The sequence below is a fragment of the Zonotrichia leucophrys genome, chromosome 10 (genome assembly GCF_028769735.1).
Source record: "Zonotrichia leucophrys gambelii isolate GWCS_2022_RI chromosome 10, RI_Zleu_2.0, whole genome shotgun sequence".
Taxonomy (NCBI): domain Eukaryota; kingdom Metazoa; phylum Chordata; class Aves; order Passeriformes; family Passerellidae; genus Zonotrichia; species Zonotrichia leucophrys.
Genome location: NC_088180.1, coordinates 12,205,255 through 12,224,866, shown reverse-complemented (window position 1 = coordinate 12,224,866; position 19,612 = coordinate 12,205,255). Strand labels below are relative to the sequence as shown.

General features: G+C 47.0%; 1 protein-coding gene across 1 annotated transcript; it reads left to right on the top strand.

Moving 5' to 3' along the window:
* Window positions 1-1,035: 1,035 nt before the first annotated feature.
* On the top strand, window positions 1,036-18,195 carry FAH (fumarylacetoacetate hydrolase). The gene is made up of 14 exons (XM_064722200.1): window positions 1,036-1,226; window positions 3,418-3,528; window positions 4,142-4,263; window positions 5,251-5,300; window positions 7,111-7,201; window positions 7,726-7,823; window positions 8,071-8,123; window positions 9,482-9,581; window positions 10,308-10,438; window positions 11,177-11,252; window positions 11,778-11,824; window positions 13,136-13,237; window positions 14,214-14,331; window positions 17,974-18,195. Exons 1-14 carry the CDS (start codon window positions 1,146-1,148, stop codon window positions 18,051-18,053), a joined length of 1,260 nt encoding a protein of 419 aa, XP_064578270.1. The 5' UTR covers window positions 1,036-1,145; the 3' UTR covers window positions 18,054-18,195.
* Window positions 18,196-19,612: the final 1,417 nt, after the last annotated feature.

The window sequence follows — 19,612 nt, the reverse complement described above, 5'->3', positions numbered from 1 at the left end:
AGTCTGTCCACAAAACCTCTTCACTGTGTTTAAAACATTTCCAACAGTCAGGGGAAATTTTACAGGAAATCTTCTACAAGTTAGGCCTTGTGATGTTTAAATAAGACCCCTTTTCAAACAGCACCTTGTGAGCTTGTGTCTCAGTGAGTGAGCAGTTGTCACAGATGATGCTGTTATATCATCTTGCACTGAATCTCTCGCTGTACCATTTGCTGCATTTCTTCTAGTGACTGCCAAAAAAGAAACAAAAAAAGGTTGAGCAGCAATCCAGTTCTTTGGCTTGGCTGTCACAAGTGTCTTCCTGTTTTTATTGGAAAGATGTGGCCTTTATTATTTAGTTCTAATTTCAAGGATGTTCCCTCATTGGCTTCTACTGACAATGAGTGAATTTTGTGCTGGAGGTGGGAGAATGCTGGGAGCAGAGGCACCAGCCTCCCTGTTCTTTTTGGTTGACTGAACGTGTCTCTGGTTTTAAGGTGGTGGAACTATCTGGAGAAAATGGAAGAACTTGACAAGGTGCTGCAGCATTGCAAAACTGAAAACCACAAAAGGTGCAGTTTCAGGTGTGAATTGTGCAACTTCCCAAGGGCTGCTGAGCTTACGGTGGGAGAATCAGTGTGGACATAATCATTTCACCAGGGCTCTGGCACATAAATGACCCCTCCAAAGTGAAACCAGGGCAGTTTAGAGCTGCTGGATCCTTCACCCCCAGTGAGTTACCTGTTACAGGAAGGCCTCAGTTTCATGTGAGAGTTTGTAAAATCATGAAAGCATTAAGGTTGTCAGAGACCTCCAAGAACATCAAGTCCACCCCTAAATTCAGTGCCACATCTGCACATCTAAATACCCCCAGGGCAGTACCTGTGAGGAGAGGACCCCCTTTCACCAGGGTCACTGCCTGGCTGGGAGGAGCTCCCAGCTGCTGACTCAGGCCAACCCCTGGCACTGATTAACCACTGCCAGGGCCCGGGCAGGGGGTGGGATGGCCGCGGAGCAGGGATTGGTTTGTGCCTGAGGACAGAGGGTGGGATTTGATGCTCCTCTGCTCCGGGTTGCAGCGCCTGGAGAGGATCTTCCTCCAAGGAAGGTGTGAAGCACCTGGGAGGTGGGAGCTGTGTGTAAGCAGGGGCTGCTCAGGGATCAGCATGTCTTTCATCCAGGTAGACAAGGACTCAGATTTTCCTCTCCAAAACCTCCCCTATGGGGTTTTCTCCACGAAGGAGGAGGTGAGTAACAGCAAACTTTGTTCTTGGGATGTTGTAATTGTTCCAGGGCTATGGGAGAGCAGAATTTCCCAGCAATGTGGGATAAAGGGAGATTTCCCAGCCTGAGACACTCATGGGCTTCCTGACCTGATGGCAAAGCTGTTGACATAATAGTTGACACATTGTCTGTTTCCTTAGTGTGGTTATTTTGATTACACCTTCTTTGAAACTGCACAATAGAAATCAGAAGTGGTAATACTGATGAGAAATACTTTGGCTAATATGTACAGTAGTTCTTGTGTGGTTTTGATAATTTCTGTGACATCATTTACTCTATGTTTGACCCTTCCACTCCCTATGTAGAGGCACAGTACATTTCACACTCAATTTTTTAATTTTTAACTTGGTCTTTCATTCTCTTTACACCGAGACCCTTAAGAAACCCCATTAACGACTGCTCTTGAGGAGTTTTGCTGGTGGCTGCCAAAGCATTAAACCAGGACACCAAATATGTGTTTTACCTGTTTTTGCAGCTGACCCATTGTGTTCTATTGGGTGTATGTTTATGTAATGCTGCGTTAAGTGTGTGCAAATGTGTCATGTTTAAAGCTGGGCCCAAAGCCTGCCAGCTGAGCCAGCTCCAGGCCTTCTATTTTATAATGATCACATAAGAAAATGTGACTCAACCTTTCTACCAAAGAGGTAGCTCTCAATTCCCAATTTTCATGAGAACTGAGCCCAGCTAGGCTGAACCTCACACCTCTGAGTGCCTGACAGGATGGGGCTCCTGGAGAAAGGAAAACAAGCCAAGAGCTGCTTGTCAGAAGGAAAAAGTGGAGAATTTATTTGTCATTGCTTATGGAAACTTCATCATTATCTTCTGGTTTCTGCTAGTTATCCATGTAGGTTAAAAAAAAAAAGGCAACCTGAAGATTGTGTTTTCTGAAGTGGTGTTTTCTGAAGATAAAATGAGATGGTGTGTTTAATCTATTCCAAGATGTGCATGCTGTTATCTAGCGAGTTTGGATTATTTTTCTGCCTTCCTCAGTAACTGTTCTCTGAAAAAGACATCTTCACTCAAACCCTGTGAAATGACAGGCAAGACTTACAGAAATTATTTAGGAGAACAATGTTCTGACGGTAGCTGAATGTTTTAATGATTTCAGGCTAAAACAATTGGTGTCATTCCTGACTATCCCAGTTACAAATTAACCTGACATGACCTTTAGTTTTTTTTCTGCAGGAATGTTTGCTGAATAAGTGCCTACTACCACATTTGGAATCTTGTTTGGAAATTAAAGGTTGAAAAATAGGTTTAATAGCATGCATCTTTGAAGATGGCTATTTTGGTGAGCTGCTTTTCAGAGTGGCTGTAATAGCTTGTCTCTCTTTGCCCAGAGACACAATGATGGAGGCTGTGGTGTGTTTCTGCCCCGTGCAGCTGCCCTGGGTCTGTCGCCGCTGGCTCCGCACGGCCCGGGCCATGAACAGGAGCTTTGTCTCCTGGGCTGCATCTGTGCCATTTCCCATGTGTGGGATGCTGTTCCTGCAGCCAGGATCCAGCCTGGGCTCGGTGTGCTGCTCCTGAGCTCCTGGTGTGCTGTGAGGATGGATGGTGCAGGGTAGGGCAGCCTCGTCCAGCGAGGCACAGAAACCATGTGCCTGGGCATGGTGTGTCCCCTGGCACCCCCAGAGCACCCTCAGTCCTCTGGGGAGGAGCTGGGCTGCAGAAATGGCTGTTTCTCCAATGGCATGCCCACAGGGATGGAATTCACCCTGCCCATGTCCTCTCTATGCCTCTGTTCCCCACTGGCAGGAGGAGCAGGAGTGTTTTCCCTCTTCCCAGCATACTGCAGATGTATGGGCTTATTCTGCAATGCTTGTTGTTAATGAGGGGTGGTAATGAGCACGTCAGCCTCCTTCTAGGGGAAAGAGGGCAGGAAGAGAAACCTCTGCTTGTTGTGCTATCCTTTCCCCAAAAGATGGGGTCACCCTCAAGGTCTGCAGGGAGTCTGCAGAGATGCTCTGCCCATAAGGCTTAACCTTTTTCAGCAGCCAGACTCAGATGGCTCTTGAAGGTTCATTGCTGTGGTACCAGACCTTTGTCCTGGACTCTCTGTGGTCACTGTCTCCCCCTACGCCCTCTTTGGGGCATTTTTGGCTACAAGCATAAACTTTTCCTCTCTTCCCCCCTCCTCTTGCTGCTTTGCAGCCTCGGCACAGGATTGGGGTAGCTATTGGGGACCAGATTTTGGATCTCAGCATCATCAAACACCTTTTCAATGGACCAGCTCTTGCCAAACACCAGCATGTCTTTGAGCAGGTATTTATCAGAGTCTGTTCTAATTTCCACAAGCATTTAACAAATATTCCATAAGGCACTTTAGCAGCTTGTGGTGAGAAGATAAAGAACATGAACTGGAAATATGTTGTCAGGCGGGTTCTGGTAGAGCAAAAACCATCACAGGTGTGACAGCAAGGACAGCAGGGGCATTGGGGGGTCCAAAGGTCATTTTCCAGGAAAGAGTCATCATCCTTTGGTAATGCAGATGTCTGAAGCCTAAATGTTAATTCACTCCTGCTTATGCCCTCAGCACTCCATGGGTGGGGTATTAATGACAGGGAGGTTGTGTAAAGGATAAATATGAAAAACCTCTGTCTAGAGCTGGCTGAGATATCAAATCCAGCAGGGCCTGCAGTGGTGTGTAAGGATGGGTGATGCCAGCATGCAGCAGGTCCTGCTGCAGAGGACTTGTGGGGTGTGATGGGGATGTGGGCAGCCATGGGCAGGGGATGGATGCTCTGGGCAGCCACAGCCCCATAACCCCGGGCACGGGCATCCAGCACTGGGATGGGAGTGTGGGACATCTTCCTGCAGTGAAGGATAAGTAAAATGTGATTTTTTCTCTGTCCCTGCCCCTGTGTGTCACTGCCAGCCCACCCTGAATGCCTTCATGGGGCTGGGCCGGCCGGCGTGGAGCGAGGCCAGGGCGCTGCTGCAGAAGCTGCTGTCAGCTGCAGAGCCCACCCTGAGGGACAACACGGAACTGAGGAGGAGGTGAGGGAGCACAGAGTGGCACGGGGAGGTGGCAGCTGTGCCCTGTGTCACCTGAGTGACAGCACACCAAAACCAACACTGTGACGTGGCCACCTGCGTGGGAATGAACTGGGGTTTGGGCACATCCAGTGCTTCCTTCTCTTAATTACCCAAAGATTAATCTCTGATTAATCCCGTGACTGCCGGCAGATCCAGGGTGTCACCCTGCTCCTGGGAACAGCCAGCTCTGCCCTGGGTGTGTCCAGAGCTGCTGCTGCTGCCTCTCTGTGGGGCTGGGCTGGTGCTCTGGCCACCCCACTCCTTCCATGCAGACACGGTTCAAGGGTCTCCACCTCTCCCACCTGCCTGTCACACCTGGAGCAGGAAAGGGACATCCCCAGTTTGTCCTCAGTGACTTTGCTACTTGACTTTGCTAAAACTGAGCATGTGGTCACAAACTGGCTTCAGCTTTGGGGCTGTGCAGTGGTGTAGGGACAGGAGACTCTGCTCTGTTCTGTGCTGATGGAAAATGTGGGTGTCCATCAAGCCCACACCTCTCCTTTGTCTGGAGTGATGCTTTAGGCACCACAATACCTGCCCTGGCAGTGAGCAGGAATTGTTCCTCCCTGTCCTGCCAGAATTAGGCAGGATTTAGGATTTTAGGGGTTGAGCTGCTGCTTGCCACATGAGCAGGGCCAGCAGTTGGAATCAGACCCTTAAGAGCCATGAGCTCATCCTTCCTACCCAGCAGAGGCAGTGCTGTCCTGGGCAGGGCTTTGGGATTTCTCTGTGCCCCTCAGGAATCCAGGGCTGCCCCCTTCTCACTCAGCCCCTGGCAGCTGCTTCCAGGAACAGCAGCCTGGGCAGTCACCAGCTTTTCTGCCAGTTTATTATTTTTTAGTTTTTTTGCAAACTAAATTAAGGAAGGAACTGGGAGAGCAAGTCCCCCTTCTTAGGGATGGGAGCTGCAAGTTTTCCGAGATCTGAAGGCATCATTTTTCATTTCAGGGCATTTGTGCCTCAAGCTGCTGCGACGATGCACCTGCCTGCGCACATTGGTGAGTGTGGGGGCAGCCAGGGGCTCCTGGGCACTGCCCTGAGCTCCCACAGGAGCAGCTGCTTCATTTCCAGCTGCCCCAGACAGACACATCACAGCTGTGACAGGGAATGGGCTCTGCAGCAGCCACAAGGAGATTATTGCACATAATGAAAGCTAGGTGCTGTCTGTGGCACAAGAATAAAAGCCTGGGGAAGCTCAATAGCAGCCAGAGCACTCCTGGATGCAATTTCCACTAAATCAGGGGTGTCTGGTGGTACATAACTCCTATCATCAGCTTGGCATCACCACAGGCCTTTGTGACTAGAGCCAGGAAAGAAACACTTGTTCAGTTTCCAACAATTTCCCCTTTTGCCTTCAGAAAATATTTCAGATGTTGCAAAGTTTCCAAGGCAGATATTCCAGCACAGCCTCATGAACAAGTCTGAGTTTCCACTCTGCATCCCAGATCTTGCCTCCACTTCCATGAGGACTGCTTTGGGATTCTTATATTCATATAGACACATGAACATTTCCTGATTTTAGCAGGAGTTTGTGTTTGGACCCAAACCAACCTGACCAAAGTCACTTGACGGCATGACCTGCACAGGAACAGGGATGTGAACTTGCCCATCTTCTAAACAAGCTCTGTTTTGCCTTCCTGGGGGCACAGCCCTGGTTTGGGACAAAGTCTAGCCTGTCCCAGAGGAACCATGGGGAGTTCCTGAAAATAGTTTCATGTTGAACATGCCCTGTCAGACAATTGCTGGTTCCTGGCTCCCACGGCTACTGGGAATGAACTGCCCTGGTGTGACTGAGCTGGATCCCACAGAAATGAGGCATATTCAGGATTCCCTAAATATACCCACAGCCCTTAGGTGCAGCTCTGTCCTGTGTGTGGTTCCTGCCTCTCCTGGCTGGCTGGGTCCCCCTCTGGGAGGCTGAACTGCAGGGGATAACTCACTGCTGGATGCACCTGGAGCTCCCTGATCAAGATTATGCAAATACAGCCTCCCAGACGGTGTTTTCCCCTCATTGCTGTGTTTTCCCGTGGCTCAGGAGTGGGAGCTGTTTGCAGGGATGGCAGCAGAGGGCAGCAGATGTCCTGAGTATCACCCGGGTCCCTGCGCTGCTGCCGCCGGCTGCAGGGAAAGCAGCGGGAATTGCTTCACTATGGAAAGGGGGCTGCTGCTTTATGTCCTGCCTTTCCCCTCCTCTACTCTACTGGGGATTTAAAAAATAAAAAAGCCATTTTTGTCTGCATAATGTATAGGTGAACCGTTAATCACCCCTTTATGCTATCACTGACATCCCCGAGTGTGACTGTGTTCACGGGGGTCCGAGGATGAGGGAAGAGATGAGGATCTGACTCCATGTTTCAGAAGGCTTGATTTATTATTTTATGATATATATTACATTAAAACTATACTGAAAGAATAGAAGAAAGGATTTCCTCAGAAGGCTAGCTAAGAATAGAATAAGAAGGAATGATAACAAACGTTTGTGGCTCGGACTCTCTGTCCAAGCCAGCTGACTGTGATTGGCCATTAATTAGCAACAACTAATGTGGGTTAATCACAGATCCACCTGTTGCATTCCACAGCAGCAGATAACCATTATTTACATTTTGTTCCTGAGGCTTCTCAGTTTCTCAGGAGGAAAAATCTTTGAAAAAAAGATTTTTGATAAAAGATGTCTGTGACACCCGAGCGCTCCTGCTGTCTCCTTCTCTGCTCCCTCCATCCCCGGCAGTGGGTGAGGTGCTTCAGCCCCCACAGGTGAGGGCCTTGGCTGCCACTGATCCCTGTTTTATGGCTTCTTTCCCCATGCAGGAGATTACACTGACTTCTATTCCTCACGGCAGCATGCCACAAACGTTGGGATCATGTTCAGGGGGAAGGAGAACGCTCTGATGCCGAACTGGTGGGTGCTTTGGATTGTTCCCTAGTGCAGCATTATTTTGCAGGCTTATCCTTATATATGTAAGATGTTTTAAGGGTCTGAGTAGTTTTTCAGGATCACACTGGTTTCAGTTCATAGCAGATGAGCAGTGTTGTACAGAGTTCAATATCAGAACCAAATTCCACACATCCCCAGCCTCAGCTGAATCTGCACTGCCCTTCATTGCAGGGGCCACACCAGTTACTGTGCAGCCTCCCAGTTCAAAGACAGATATACCTAAAAAAATAGGTTTTGCTGAGTGACAAGAGAGCAGAATTTAAGAACCAATAAATTAATTGGAGCAGTGGCACAGCCGTGCATTAAGACTGCAGCAAGGCTTTGTTATTATATTATATTTCGCTTCCATTCTTATATCAGAGTAATGTGCTGAGGTCTGTGCACATGCATGCAGAGCTCCTTCTCCTTGTACCCCACACTCCCGTGGTGCTTCCACCCCAAAAGCTGCTCTGGCACCCAGCTAACCCAAGCCTGTGCTCTTTCTCAAGGCTGCATTTACCTGTGGGTTACCACGGCCGGGCATCGTCTGTTGTGGTGTCTGGGACACCCATCAGGAGACCTGTGGGACAAACAAAACCTGACAATGGTGAGTTCTGGGGGCATTATAATCTGGATTCTTATTTCTTTTATCCTGTAATTTAGCTCCACATCATAGAGTATGGAGTGGGATGCCTTGCCTAAAGCCCAGCCTGGGGTCAGGGCAAGAGAAAACCCTGGTTTAAGTCCATTTTCTGTTCCTTGCCAAGCAGCACCAGCTGCTGTTTCTTTTTGGCCATTATTTCTATTTCCCTAGCTGCCTCCCTCTTGTGATATATTCTTGCTTCTACCCACAGATAAACCTCCAGTGTTTGGTGCTTGTAAACGTCTGGATATCGAGTTAGAAATGGTGAGAAGCTTTTTTCTCCTTATGACTTCAAATATATTAAAACAGGGAAGAAAGGGTGGATTTAGCTTTTTCTAAATTGAATGTCCCGTATTTACAGTCCTGTGTTCCTCTCTGAGCTGTCAGTGCTGCAGGCAGTAAGGATTTCTGTGGCACAAACCTTTGCTTTGGGTGAGGAGCAGGGTGCCTTAGCTCACTGGGAGGTTTGCTCACACAGCTCTCAGGCTGGAAAAAGCTCACCTGGCCAAAGCTGAGCACCAGTGGTGCAGTCAGGCAGCAGAATTCTTTTCCACAGCCACCACAGCCCATTTCCTGGTCAGCAGTTACCTCTGAAGCCAGGATCCATCAATGGACACTGGGGTTTGCAGTCCAGGCTGTCTGCACCTTGTGCTGGAGCAGAGGAAACCCTGAGTTCTTGGCAATGTGATTCAAACTCCTGATTTTCCTGCCTGGAAAGTTAAAACCTGTGCTGTGGGTGTTGTAAAAAAACATAGTGGGAAGGCACATCATGCTGTGGCTTAGTGTGGTCCAGAAGGGAGGGTTCCATGGGATTCTATTAAGATTTATATCATTTTAATAGGTTATATAATTTTTGTATGTTTTATTCCCAATCCCTTTTTAAAAAGTACTGGAAGAAGTGTAATATTGATGGAAATGGTTATAAAAATGTGGTGAAACTCTTTAATGCTGTCAGGGGAGATGCAGTCCCATAAAGTGGGGTTCCTATGGTGCTGCCATGGCTCTGCCTTCCAGCCTGAGCTCTGCTGCTGGCTGCTGCAAGAACAGAAGGGAAAACTTCCACATTGTAGACAGAAAGAGACAGCTGAGTTTTCCCATAAAATCCTCAGCATGTGCAGGCTGTGGTTTTCTAAGGGAATGAGTGCAGGCACCCAGTTCATGGCCTGCTTTACTTGGTGGGCACATTTCTCCACCTGTTTTTCCCCACTGTCTCATCAGGCTCCAGCCACATTCAGCATCCCCCTGGATGACTTTAAACTCCTTCCTGTTCCCTGTCTGCAGCAATCAGCCCTTCAGTGGGCAAACCTGTTCTGCATCCGGCCTCCAATTAGGAGGGACCATTTTTTCCTCCTGCGTTTTGACAACATCGTGCCCTTGTTTAATTCCTGTCTCTTAGCAACACAGAGCTCTTAAGTAATTCAAGCCTGCCAGCTTCATGGAGGGGAAGAAAAGGGGAGCAGGCCATGGGTTTTGTCCAAATGTGTGTGGGAAATGGTGCAAAACTCATCCTGTCCAGCCTCTGTTGCTGCAGTTCCATAATTCTCTGTGCAGTAAAAATTTCTAACTCCAAAAACATAATCAACACATTGATTTTTTATTTTTTTATTTATTTTTTATTTCAGGCGTTCTTTGTAGGTCCTGGAAACAAGTTTGGGGAGCCCATTCCCATCAGCAGGGCCCAGGAGCACATCTTTGGGATGGTGCTGATGAACGACTGGAGCGGTGAGCGCAGCACCACGGGAAACCCCAGAGAGGCACAAATTCCATATTCTAATAGCAGAACTGAGCACTGAAAACACTGGTGCCACTGAAAGGGGAGAAAATGAAGTGTTGCCTGTATCAATTCATCTTTGATCAATTAGTAGAACCAGAAACTGCTGCCTAATGAAGATTTATTTACTTATGAAAGGGCTAATTTCAGTCTAGTTCCTTCTGGGCAGGGATGGAGGAGTCATAACAATGGTGATATCAAGGATGGTGATTGATTTCAGTGTAAGGAAAAGGAAGTTTGGCAATCACAAATCCCTCAGTCTCTGCAAAGATTTAACTTGTTGAAATTATCCCTATGGCTGGCAAAGACCATTAGCTGGGTATAAAAGGACTATTATAAATTTATTTGTATAATTTATATATTATAAATTATATATAATAAATTTTATATATATTTATTATAAATATTATAAATTATCAAAAATTAAAGTAGGGGTAAAAATACTGGTTATATGGGGATGATCTGGTTTGTTTTACTCATTGCTGATTTATCATCCTAATCTAGCTGATCTAAGAAAATTGGGTTGAAAATGGATGGATTTAAATTAGGATTTGAGCACAACAGCTGGAAATGGCTGGGGGTAGCAATTTCAATTCATGTTACTCTTTCATTGGTCTGATGGATGTGCAATTGCTAGGATATATTTACCTGCATTGCTTTGAATGTTCTTTTCCCAGCCCGTGACATCCAGAAGTGGGAATATGTTCCTCTGGGTCCCTTCCTGAGCAAAAGCCTTGGCACAACCATCTCTCCCTGGGTTGTCACCATGGAAGCTCTCATGCCATTTGTGCTGCCAAACCCCGTGCAGGTCAGCAAGAGAAAGGGTTGAAATAAAGGAAAAGCAGTGCTGGGAAAATGTCAGCAGAGCTGGAAGGTGCCATCAGCAGAAATCACTGAGCTGCCTCCATGCCAAGGATTGTCTCCATGGAATTCACAGCTGGGATTCTGCTTCTGAGCAGATGAAGGCAACCAGGGCCCTCTGAGTCCAAGTGCATTGATGTCACTGGCCCTGGCACATGTTGTGCTGTCATTCTGCTTGAGGGGGGCAGAAAAATCATCTTTAAAACGCCTGGAAAATAAACTAATCAGAGCTTCTTCTGGGTCTTTGGTAGCAGTAAGTGGCGGAGAGAGGCTGGAGTCAAGCCAGAGCACTTTGTTCAAGCATTTCCAGTTGTCTGCATTGTGCAGGTGGTTAAAACTGGAATAGATAACAGAGTCTTGCAGAGACCTCACCATCTTTGTGCAGGCAGAGAGCAAAGGAGTGCTGGCACTCTGTTTGTGCTGGATTAACATCCACAATGAAATGATGGGCATGGCTTTTGCAAACCTTGTGCAGAAAAAGGAATTGGATTACATGGATATCATGTCTGTTCAGAAAGATCTTTAAAAGTGTGTGCATGAGACCAAAGAAAAGTGATAATCTGAGCAGCAAGAATGGTGAAGTGAATGGGTTGTGCAGCACAGGCTGGGTACACCAACACTCACTGGAATGTCTTGTGGATTGTTAAATTTCTTTTGGTTTATGATGTGTTTGATGTTCCTTTAGGATCCCAAGCCGCTGCCCTACCTTCAGGATAAAGAGCCCTACACTTTTGACATCAAGCTCTTTGTTGCCATTAAAGGTATGGCAAAGCTGAGTGGGTTGCAAAGCTGCGGTTGCCAATTAAATTTTGTGTGCTCCTTCTTCTCCTGCTTTGCCCAGGGAAAGGGGCAGAGCTGCTCTGCTCCCTGCTGGCTGTGCAGCACTGTGCCAAGCAGGGAGTGCTCCCCTTGAGGGTCCCTGAGGGGCCTCCCTGCACAGCCAGGGCTCACCAGGGCATGGAATGAGCAGATTTTGGGGGATCCAGATGTTAACCCAGCTCAGCCCCCACCCTAGGGCCCTGCTGACCACTTGGTCCAGGTGTTTCTCCCACAGGAGAGCAGTGGGTGGGAAATGGGCAGCTTGATGCTGCTCCAGTGCAACCCACACATTTGTTTTCTATGAAATCCCGGTCTTCATAGCAATAGAAAATGTTATTACTGCTCTCTCATTAGGGATTACAGTGATAAAAGAAGTCTCCATTCATCTGTAAAATAAAAAGACTCCGACATCATTCATCCAACACAAACAAATTGCTTCTCTCTTTTTTATCCTTTATTTTCTGCAGGAGAAGGAATGAGCACGCCAGCTACTATATGCAGATCCAATTTCAAGGTAAGGCTCCAGCATCTTTTGTTTATTTACAGTCTTGCTGATGCCATCAGCTCCAGCCCAGGCAATTTCAAACCCTGCTTTTTGCATTAGACTCATAGAACAGGATCATAGAACCACTAAGGTTGGAAAAGACCTCCAAGATCATTGAGTCCAAATATTAACCCAGTACTGCCAAGCCCATGACTAAACCACATCCCTCACACCCACACACCTTTTGAACACGTCCAGGTATGGTGAATCCACCACCTCCCTGAGCAGTCCAAAATTTTCCAAAAAATGAAAAACATTTTTGAAAGATGAAATGAAGATGGTGATGGTTCCCCCCTGTGAGGTGGGAACACCTGAATGCTTGATGAAGAGGGCGGCTCTGCCTGCTGCTCACTTTGGGGTGCTCAGAGCATCCTGAGCTCTGTGCATTTGGCAGGGAATTGTCTCTTGCAATGCAGCTCTGCAGCCACAGCTCTGATTTGGATGCCACTCACTGCTGCCAGCCAGGGTCTGCCCCATCCCCTCTGTGGCTCTGCCTCCACCCCCTGATTGAAACCAGGAGATTTATGTGCCAGCTGCAGCAGTTCTCAATCCATTTCATATTCACATTTGGCTCTTTGCATAGTAATTACCTTAATCAGTAAATCAGTAGTCAGCAAATCAGTAATAAGCAGATTTTTCTACAAGGCTGTTAAAATACTGGGTGTAATCATGGAGCTTGGGTCAGCAGTACTGGTCTTAGAGGGGAAGAAAAGGAAAAATGAAATCCAGCTGAAATAAGAAAAATTTTGTGACCGTGTTCACAGGGGTCTGAGGAAGAGGGAAGAGACGAGGATCTGACTCCATGTTTCAGAAGGCTTGATTTATTATTTTATTATATATATTGTATTAAAACTGTACTAAAAGAATAGAAGAAAGGATTTCATCAGAAGGCCAGCTAAGAATAGAAAAAGAAAGAATGAATAACAAGGGTTTGTGGCTCGAACAGAGAGTCCGAGCCAGCTGACTGTGATTGGCCATTAATTAGAAACAACTCTATGAGACCAATCACAGACGTACCTGTTGCATTCCACAGCAGCAGATAATCAATGTTTACATTTTGTTCCTGAGGCCTCTCAGCTTCTCAGGAGGAAAAAATCCTAAAGAAAGGATTTTTCATAAAAGATGTCTGTGACAAAATTTTAAGGGACTAAATTGCATGTTAAAGTGTGGGGTTTATGAATGCCATAGGCGCATGCCTCCACTCTGCACAGCCTAATGGCCACCAGAGAAGTTTTTCCTTTGTTGCCTCCTTGCTTCAGCCCCTGTTCCTCCTTCCTGCAGCACATGTACTGGACCATGAAGCAGCAGCTGGCTCATCATTCCATCAATGGCTGCAACCTCAGGCCTGGAGACCTGCTGGCCTCTGGCACCATCAGTGGACCTGTAAGTGTTGGAACCACGACAATCACTGGTCAGCAACCCAGAGCCAGCAGAGCAGGGCTTGGGGCTGAGCCCTTCCTGACCTGAGCACCACAAACCCATCTGCAGCTCTCTCCCAGGCACTCTGGGGTGCTGCTTTGGTAGCCCCAGATTCGCACTGAGAAGGGGTTTGGTTTGGGTAGGGTTTCTGCTTGGCTGGTTTTATTATGTTGTTGAGTTTTGGGGTTTTGATCTCTCCTGTACTTGTTTCTCTAAGAACTATTTTACAACAGATGCAAAATAACTTCTGTGTGGAAGCATCCTCACAATCCATTTGCCCTCAATGAAATGCAGTTTTTTTATTTCTGAAAAGAGTGTAAAAGGTGCCTGGTACAACTTTTAGTTTCTCCAATGAAGTTGGAGCCAGCTTCACAAGCTTTCACTCCCCTTGAGCTGCCATTTGTGACAACCCTCACTTTCTGAACCACCAAACACAAATCCTGTACATGCTGTCTCAAAGACAGCCTCAGGTAGGCTGTTTGCAAGCTGGGATGCCTGTACTTCACTTTTGAGCATTTCTGAGGTGCTTTTTGAATTTTCACATTATTGTACAGCAGAAGAAATTAAAGACTCACAAAGAGCTTTGCTCTTCTGAAGAACAAAATGCAATTAAAAATCTGAAAGTGATTACAGAAAAGCACTGGATTTGTAGAAATCTCCTCCACTTCTTTCCATTCTTGTTGTGGCAGACCCAAACTGCTTTTACAGGTTGAACACTATGTTAAATACACCAGATAACAGCTGTAAGCATCATTGCTAATAGCCAGCAAGAAAATAAAATGCAAAGTCAGAAGAAGGACCCAATGCATCAATGAATTAATTCAACAGCAAAACTCTGTTCTGGAGAGGTAACATTGTGTGTCTGCTCCCAGCAGCAAGAAGCTGAACAGCAGGAAAGACACTAAAACATTGTTTATTTGTTTCTGAACTCTTTCTGCAGGAGCCAGAGAGCTTTGGCTCCATGCTGGAGCTGTCCTGGAATGGCACAAAAGAAATCCCTCTCGGCAGTGGGCAATGTCGGAAGTTCCTGCAGGATGGAGATGAAGTCATTCTGACAGGTAAGGGCTGGAGAGCTGCTCTGGCACTGCAGCAAGGACACACGGCCATGGGCTGAGCCAGCAGCACAGCCCTGGTGTGGAGCTGGGCTGTTCTGAGCACACCTGCCATGTGAGCACAGCTGTTTCCATCCTGCCTGTGAGGAGGCCAAAGCTGTGGATGGATATTTCCCTGCCATAAATGCTCTCTAGAATGGATTATTTGCTTTGCTAAGTCCCTGATGCTCTTGCTATGCCACTGTGTGAGCACCAAGGAGATGATGGAGGTAGGTTTGCCTTTATGGGTAAAAATACTCCAGGAGTAGGAGCAGTTGATCGTTGAATTGTTGAATTGTTTACACCACAGTACAACTTGGCAAATGCTAGGAAAAGTTATTTTTCAAATAGTATTTCATTTGTAACCTAGACCTATTCAGTGAAGTGTGTTGCAAATCAAGTATGAGTGAAACAGCATGGAACCTTCTGGAGCAGCTAACCAGTTCCCCTCTGAAGAGGGCTCTGCTTGAGAGCAGTTTCATGCTGAGACATGGTTTTAGTTTTCATCTTGGTAATCAAAGGATTTTATGAATTAAAATCTACCACAGTGTTTTGTGATCTAAATCCTGCTCCCACTTCTTTTTAACCCAAAGCCTAGTGCAAAACAAATCTAGTTTTTCCTTTCTTCTCATTTTTGGGGTGCAAATATTTGGCAAGGACAGCCATGAGAAACTTTTGTTTCAAGCCTGCAGTGTCTTTGCTGTGTGACCTGCTGGGATTTTGGGGAATGTCCTGGGGGATGTTCTGTGTCACAGCTGAGCCCCAGCCAGTGCCACCCCTGGCTCTGAGCAGCTCCATCCTGCTGATGTGACCAGAGATGTCTGCACATGGCTCAGGCAATGGGGAAAGGCTTCACAGTGTGACTGAGGGCAGAGAAAATGTGAATGACAAACTCCTGGGCAGCTGCCTCGTGCTGTGATGTTAATGTGTGCCTGTGAGCCTGGGCTCAACCCAACCTGGACTCCTAGGGTTTTTGACAAAACAGTTTAAAATTATAAACTGGTTTTCTCTGGAAAAAAAATCCTAGGAAAAGTGAAGAATTTTCTGTGATTAAGAAAAAATGGATAATATGTAAATGTAAAATATATACTGGATAATATACTGTAATATATACTGTAAAATATATATAGTATATATACTATATATTTACTATATATATAGTAAATATATAGTAAATAGATGTACTATACTATATACTATATATTTACTATATATATACTATATATTTATATATATATATAATATACATAAATAAATGTCAAATATATACTGGAATGTATATATTCCAGTCCCCTGGCAATTCCAGTGCCTCCTGCCTGGCAGCCCATCCAGTAGCCTTGAAAATCCTGTTTCTGTGAGCTGCTGCCAGTTTGACAGAGAAGATGCTGAGACAGCTGGAGACTGAAATATTCTAGAGAGAGCCATAGGTGGTGAACCTGAGGAGTCCCCAGTGCCCCTGACACCCTCCAGCCCAGTGAGTGTCCGTGCTGCAATGTGGAGCCACCTGAGGCTGCTCTCTACAGGCTCCCACAGATGCAGGGACACTCCTGCAGCAATCCCAGGTGCCACACTGCCCTCCAGAGTGCCCAGTCTCCCTCAGTAACTGTGCCAGGAGCCCTAAATTAGGGTACAGCGAGTGCTGATGGACATCCCTGTGGATTGCACACTCCCATCCCTTTTGGCAAGGAGCCCCTCACAATTTGGGATGGGGAGCCAGCCTGGGGACAGATGTGACCAGCCCAGGAGCCATGCTCTGCCTGCCCAATTAACAAGCTGTGTTAATTCATTAAGTACTTTGAATCCTGAATGCCTTTAATCTTTAGAGGTGGCATGATGGCATTGCTGTAGGCTGGGGAAGGCAGGGGGCAGTGCCAGGGCAGTTGTTCTGCTGGGCTGGTTCACGCTGGCAGCGTTTGTGGCTGTGGCACTAGGGCATTGCAAGGAGCTGGGGCTGTGTGGGAGCTGCTCCTGTTTATTTATTTATTTATTTATTCATTTATTCATTTATTGATGTATGGCAGGTCCAGGGCCTTAGGGCACCCCTGGGGCAGGGCTGGTGCTATTCCATCCCCTCCCAAGGCACAGCAAAGTGCTCAACACATCATTCCTGGTTTCCTCTTTCAGCTCTGTATTCTTACTCCCCACCTGGGACCTATTTCAGAGACTTAACTCACAAAATGAGAGAAATGTATTTCTCCCAAGTGTCTCAGGGAGGGAGCACGGCAGGGGAAGGCTCCTGGTGGTGCTGGGCAGCCAAAACCCCTCAGCAGCTCCTTGGCACCCTCAGAGCTCAGGCCAGGCATGCTGGCAGACCAGGGCTGGCTCTGTTCAGTGTGCTGCTCTAAATTGTGCCTGACAGCAGGGATAACCAAACTGGACTGAAATCATCAGCTGCTGCTCAAAGGAAAGCTGGCAGTGAAGCCTAATGAGGCACATGGAAGCTGGGCTGAGCCTTGCAGTGCCTTTTTCCACTGCTGCTTAGGGATGAGGATTACCTGGCAGGTACCAGGACGGTGTCTGTGGCTTTACACAAGCACTTAGAGACACCACTGGCCTTGGAAAACTTCATTTCAGCTGTGAGAGATGCAGGGTGGGTTAGGGCTGGCAGGGTCTCTCTTTGTGCTGCAGTCACTTTGGCTGCCCTGCAGCTTGAGCCCACCCTTCCTCTTCCTCAGGGGAGTTTTCCCCTGATCTGTGCTAAGAGTGGGAATTAGGGGCCATTCTGCTGAGCTCCTCCTTGGCTTCTTGAAGGCAGCTGCTTTTTATCACATGCAGGTGATGTATTCCATCAGGAAAATCCATCTCTAGCTATGAAATCAGTCCTTAAAATGCAGCATATGGCACTTGTCCTTCCTTTGATCAGCTGCTGTAGCAGAAGGCTGCAGAACAGACCTCTCAGAGGGGCCAGGCTGTGTCCCCTGCTCTGCCTGCAGCTTTGTGGTGGCTGCTGTTTGTGGAGCAGCTTGGAGGAGCTGCAGCATCCCTGTCCCAATGTCACAGGAGCAGGGACACCCAGAGCTGCCCCGTGGTTAGAGATGCTGTCACAGCCCCTGAGCTCTGCAGCACCCCTCTCATGTAACAGAGCATTAATGAGAACTTGCAGTCAGATGCTGGATTTCTCATGGAACTAAACCACTTTAGCCAGTGAAACAGCTTCTGCAAGGGTAGGAGCTGCTGTTTGAAGGGTTTAATGACTGCCTTTGTGGCTGCCAGCATCCCAACATCCCAAGAGCAGTCCTGATGCTGCAGAAAGAGAATCCAGATTTATTTGATTAATTGCAGGGCTGGGCCAGGCAGTGAATCAGTTTGCCAGGTAGATTGATGGTGCTGCAGGTTAGGTTTGAAAACAGAAATATTGCTGGCACATCTTGTTTGTTCTCTGATCAATTCACTGAACTTGCATATTGCTGTGTTTAACAGTTTGTGCTTCTTATTTCTCATATTCCTGGGCCGCTTGAACTCTTCCAGGTGCTCTTTTTTCCTGCCCTTCATTGCATATCTGAGATGTTTTCACTTGGTTTTAGTCCCTTTATGCCTTTATTCACTTTTATTCCTGGCGAAACCCTGCTGTCCTCACAGAACAAGCTGTGTGTTGTTTTCTGTCCCCAGGGTACTGCCAGGGCAACGGCTTCCGTGTGGGATTTGGCCAGTGCTCAGGAAAAATCCTTCCAGCCCTGTCCAATCCATGAGGCCTGGAGTGATGTGACAGCCAAGGAGGAATCCTCCCACCTCCACCAGTCATCCTGCTTTATTCAGATTTATTATTTTTATATGAGTGATTGTAATCTTACTCTTTTTAATTGTCAATAAATATCTTAAAGGTGAATGTGGCTTTCTGGTGTGATAAGAAAAGGATTTCAATGCTGGCCTAAAATTCTCAGAATATGAATAAGGTGATTGAAATGGAAAATGAGATTCTTAACTCTTCTACCATATTAATGTTTTTTTCATAATTATAAAAAGAGGCTTTCAAGTAAGCTTAAATATTCAGAGAACTAGGCTGATGATAAGAGCTGAGATTCCATGCTGGCTTCCTTTTTCCACAGTGTTAATATGCTGGAGGTGCAACCCTGGAGCCGAGCTGCATACGGTTGTTAAAACTTGTAGACCTTCCTGAGCAAGAGTTGCGTGACAGTGCCCTAAAATAATTGGCAAAATAATTGGCAATAATTTCCAAAGCAGTTTGGAAATATGACAACCAACACTACTGAAGGCAACAGGCAGGATGCCCCTGCTCCTCCTGCCCTTACACAACCAGAGCCAGTTTTCTGCCCCAGAAAGGGCTTTGTTCCAGCCCAGAGATGGGGGACTGTGTTGGGGCACCCCTCAAAAGGTCATGGTCAGATCACCCTTGCTCATCCTGGCCTGTTTAGAGAAGGGAATTCCCTGTTTCTCTCTCACCCTGTGCACCAGCATCCCTGGGGCCGAGGAGGGAGGGGATTTCATCACTGGGGTGATCCCCAGGCACTCCCTGGTGGCAGTGACACCCTGCCACTCAATGGGGCTGTGACAAGGACACCAAGCAGGCCAAGCCCCTTCCTGCACCCCAAAAGGCATCTGGTGCCACAGCATTCCCCTGCAGCAGCCAGTAAACACAGCACATGCCACTTTCCTCAAGTGTAAAGGGCATCTGCTGTCTCCTGCTGGCCTACAAATCAATTTAACTCCATGGCCCAGTGCCAAATCACATCAATTAGAGGATATTACTGACTGGAGCAGCTCTGGAGACCGGATAATGAACTGTGGTGTAGTGCAAGGGGAACTTGTTAAATATTTGCTTGGTCCTCAAAGTGAAGAACCTGATGAGGCTGCTGGATCCATGTGGTGACAGCAGGATGAGCCCATGCTGCTGCTTTTCCAGGCTGTCCCATGGCTGCTGGAAAGCTCTGCCAGGTATTTTTGCTGATGTGGGCTGTGAGGACATTGGATGTCATCCTGGGGAGCACCTGGGGCTGACAAGGAATGTGAACCTTATGGCCATGCGGAAGAGGAAAATGAATTTGAAATGAAAATTAAAGAAAAAAATGTGTCAGTGTATATAAATCACTGCTAATGGGGCATGTGCACTGTAATGGGCTGTCTTTCAGTGTGCCACAATAATAGTTCTTTAAAGAGCGATACTTGGAGGTTCATCCCCAAATCAAGGATGACCTGATTTGGAAAACATTGGCTCTTTGTTGTTTATAAAGGAAAAGCTATTTTGCCTTCAGGCTCTTGGAGCTGAACTAATAGGCAGATATTTATTTAA

What these genes read in the sequence shown, in the direction of transcription:
- FAH (XM_064722200.1), top strand. Translation starts at nt 1,146, where the DNA reads ATGTCTTTCATCCAGGTAGACAAGGACTCAGATTTTCCTCTCCAAAAC. An exon ending in AACACGGAACTGAGGAGGAG is followed by an intron (nt 4,264 to 5,250) that starts GTGAGGGAGCAC and finishes TTTTCATTTCAG; the next exon opens with GGCATTTGTGCCTCAAGCTG. An exon ending in TGGATATCGAGTTAGAAATG is followed by an intron (nt 8,124 to 9,481) that starts GTGAGAAGCTTT and finishes TTTTTATTTCAG; the next exon opens with GCGTTCTTTGTAGGTCCTGG.